The sequence below is a fragment of the Otolemur garnettii genome, unplaced genomic scaffold, assembly GCF_000181295.1.
Source record: "Otolemur garnettii isolate 467f Iridium unplaced genomic scaffold, OtoGar3 scaffold00161, whole genome shotgun sequence".
In the NCBI taxonomy this organism is placed as follows: domain Eukaryota; kingdom Metazoa; phylum Chordata; class Mammalia; order Primates; family Galagidae; genus Otolemur; species Otolemur garnettii.
Window position 1 is genome coordinate 2,707,414 of NW_003852556.1, and position 3,814 is coordinate 2,711,227.

General features: G+C 53.7%; 1 protein-coding gene across 1 annotated transcript in view; it reads right to left on the reverse strand.

Moving 5' to 3' along the window:
• Positions 1 to 1,902: 1,902 nt before the first annotated feature.
• The window catches only part of COL4A2 (collagen type IV alpha 2 chain), a 172,023-nt gene continuing 170,111 nt past the window's right edge, over positions 1,903 to 3,814 (reverse strand). The window contains 1 exon segment of the mRNA XM_023519194.1: positions 1,903 to 2,956. Coding sequence (XP_023374962.1) covers positions 2,699 to 2,956 — 258 coding nt within the window. The 3' untranslated portion in view covers positions 1,903 to 2,698.

Consider the following 3,814-nt stretch of genomic DNA (forward strand, 5'->3'; position numbering starts at 1 on the left):
CCCCTGATGAGATGGTTAAGTAGAATCCGTGGGGCAGTGGAGGACGTGCCTTTCCCCATGCCTCAGCTCCTGTGCGGTCAGGGGCCGCCAGAGGTGACAGTATGGGGACGTCCCTGGGGCTTGTGGCTGTTGCTTGCAAAGTGGCAGCTATTTGAGAAGTCGGCTCGGTCCCTGCAGGGAGAGTGGAGGTTCACCTCTGAACATCTACTGTTTAAACTAGTCATGTGATTCAGGGCAAGTAGCTTTGCTGTCTCTGGGGAAAGTCTCGTTCTGACGTGGGGTGTGTCATACCCACCTCAAGGAGTAGTGGAGGCAGGACGGGCCCCCGAGAGTGCTTTGTGGAGGGTCTGGAGCACGGGAGGTCCCCTCCCACCCACAGGGAAAAGTGCTGGGAGAAGACCGAGGCAGAGCAAAGTGGCTGGAGGAGGTTCTTTCATTCAGTAATATCACAGAAAAAAGCTTCACTGTCGTGACCCTTCGGGCTCCTGTGGCCCTAGTCTTGGTTAGCGCAGGAAGGAACCAGGCAGGAAGCGGATTAGAAGTACAAGCTTGTGGAAGGCGGGCTAGCCCTTACTTTCTGCGTAGCCCAGAGCACCCGCCGCACCAGCCTTTTATTGAGCCAGAGCAACACAGGTGAGGAGAGTAATTAACAATGACCATGGGCTGAGGGCACGGGCTCCTCCCACAAGGAACTCTGGTGGAGGAATGGCCCGAGGTCCACGCCTCAGCTGCAGATCATCTTGCTGTGATGTTGGCGTTCCCTACACTTCACATTAAAGCAGACTTCCCTGTGAAGCTTTGTTTTTAATCCACTCCAGCCTTTTTTTATTTTTAGGAATTGTGAGAAATGCTGGGTTCGGGGTGTTGGAGCAGGAGACATTCTGTCCAGAGCCACTGGAACGTAAGCCCACCCTGAGGACCACGCTGGACACGGGTGGTCATGGCCCACACTCCGTATCCAGAGGGGGCTCCTTTCCAGGAGAGCTGCTCCCTGGGGTCTCTGAGCCTGGTGACTGGTGCTTGCCATGCTGGAGGGCATCTCGGGGACTGGGCCCATGGCAGCTGAGGGCAGCAGCGTGGCTCAGTGTGGGGATGTGACCGGAAGGTAAAGGTGAAGCCTGAGTTGAGAAGGGCCCGGCTGCTGGCAGAAGGGGGCCGTTGCTGGGCCATTGCTGTGCTTGTGCCCCGACTTCCCTGAGGGTCACACCACTTTCCCAGCATCACAGGCCACATCAGCTGCTTTTCTGATTGGGCTCTACACTGCCACAGCCATAGTTTGTCCTCAAGTTGGCTTTCTCCTCCCCCTGCCCAGGTCCCACTCCAGCTTCCTGGAATCACTCACAGAACTCTCTGGAGCAAAGCCCTGTGTCTGCCAGGCTCTGGGGACTCAGCCAAGACCTGTGCCCGTCTATTTCAAGTAACATCATAAGATGGAACACTCATTTTATGGTGTGGCGATTTTTCTTAGAAAAATTTTAATGACATTGACTTTTAAAGGGTAAAAATAAATTCTGGCCATTTGGTTCCTAAGGATCAGTTAGGTTCCAGAGAAATCAAAGCCAGAGATGTATCCTGGAGACTGTTTCTCTGAAATACTGAGATTTGGTTTGGGAAGATATATTAGAACTAATTGAATGACTTTGGAAACACAATTGTGAAGTTCCCTGCCTACAAATTCTGATGGTTGGTGGTTGGGTGTTTGGGATTAAGGTAAGTGAATTGTGAACATGGACATGGTTCCCTGAAGCCGACTTACAGTGCCCAGCACAGGCTCGGGCTCAGCACTCCCAAGACCCACAGAAAGGCAGCGAGGCACTACCCTCGAGCCTAGCGCAGGGCCCTGTGCGCATAGGAACACAGTCTCCACTCTGTAGATGTGAGAAAATTAGAGCAGTCAACAACTTGGGGTTTAAAAATATTCAAAAAGAACTTTTATTTGGTGGCTGTTACATAGGATAGCGCAGTCAGAGGAGCACAGCTCAGCCAGAGAACAGAGGGTGAGCTCTCCAGGACACTTGGGGCAGAGGGAGCGTCACTGTGGGCTCTATAGAGAACACCTGCAGGTGGTGGTTTGACAAGGCACGGTGAGAAAGCTCTGCTACCACGTGAGCTCTGCCAAACTGAGTGGCTGTGTGTGGCTGTCAGTGTTTCTTGTCTTGTTGAGGTTAGGAGAACGCACATCAGCTGTCTCTGGGAGAAACGGTGCTAGCAAAATGCCGGCTTAGAAAACAGCCAGGTGGTCCCAGGAAGCCTCCTTGACTGGTTCAGCAGCCGCCGTGCTCCTGGCTGAGGCTGGCCTCTCATTTCTATCTGGGTTGCTTTGTGAGTCATCGGGGAAGCGTGGGGACTACACAGGTATAGGAAGCAGTGAGGGGGCCCAGTGGCCCTGCTCAGCGTGGGCTCACAGCACATACTCCGGCTGGGACAGCTTTCTAGCTGGAAGGGCTGAGTGTCCCACCAAGGCTGCACCTCACCCTGCAGCTGACCCGGACAGTGGCCAGTGACGAAGGGGAGAGTGGCCAGCACCCGCTCAGTGACAAAGGGGCTAGCTGGCAGGAGTGCTGGTGCTGGATTCCTTTGGTAGCCTTTTTTTTTTTTAGAAAAAAATACAATCAATTTTTGGGTTGGTATCTGAGGTAACAGGTTAAGAGTAAGCACCATGTGGCTCCAGGCGTGAGCCGGCGGGCAGGCGCGGGCCTCACAGGTTCTTCATGCACACCTGGCAGCGGCTGATGTGCGTCCGGATGAGGCCGGCCTTGAGCGTGTCGGCCGAGGGCGAGCCCTGGAAGCTCTGCTCTGGGATCGTGGTCAGCCAGAAGCTGTACTTGTTAGCATAGTAGTGGCAGGTCCCGCGGCCCCCGTTGCACTCGATGAACGGCGTGGCGCGGAAGTCCTCCAGACAGCTGCCCGGTGACACCAGAGACTGGCCGCCGCCTTCGTCCCCTGCCGCGGTGTGCTGTGCGGAGGGCAAAGACAGAGCAGGTGAGGGCTGGGTGCCTGGGAGGGCTCAGGCTCAGGGTGGGGCCAGCTGCTGGCAGCTTGTTTTAACTGAATAACAGGCCGTGGCCATGTCTGTGCCGATGTGGACCCCACACTCAGCCCCATCCTTAGTGCACCAAGAGGGGCTGGCAAGGGAAACTCAGGACCCCAGGCAGGTGGCACATGGGCTCGAGAGTGAGCCATGCTGTGGGACAGGTCCATCAGCAGGTTCCACGGGTATTGTTGGCTCAGTAAAAACCAGAATCAGTGTCTCCAGTAGATGCTGTTGGCTGGCTCTCGGTAGACGACCAAAGACAAGCATCCACCCCATCATCATTCAAACGGAGAAAGACTGGCAGCAGTCATAACAAAACTTTCTTTTTTTTTGAGATAGAGTCCTATTCTGTCACCCTGGGTAGAGTGCCGTTGCATCATAGTTGATAGCAACCCCAAACTCTTGGGCTCAGATAATTCTGTCTCAGTTTCCCAAGTAGCTGGGACTACAGGCACCTGCCACAAGGCCAGGCTAGGTTTTCTATTTTTAGTATAGATGGGGTCTTGCTCTTGCTGAGGCTGGTCTCAAACTCTTGAGCTCAAGCGATCTACCCGTGTCAGCCTTCCAGAGTGCTAGGATTATAGGTGTGAGCCACCATGCCCAGCCCCCAAATATTAACTTTTTTGAAACATAAAAGGTAAAATAAACATGTGGATCAGCATCCAAGGCTCAGGGTTAAAGGTAAGAGCCTCCAGCTCTTTGCTAACTTGAGTGATCCAGGAGGATGAGAAATTTTAGTTATTATTTTCTTTTTAAAAATCTGTACTGGCTCGGCGCCTA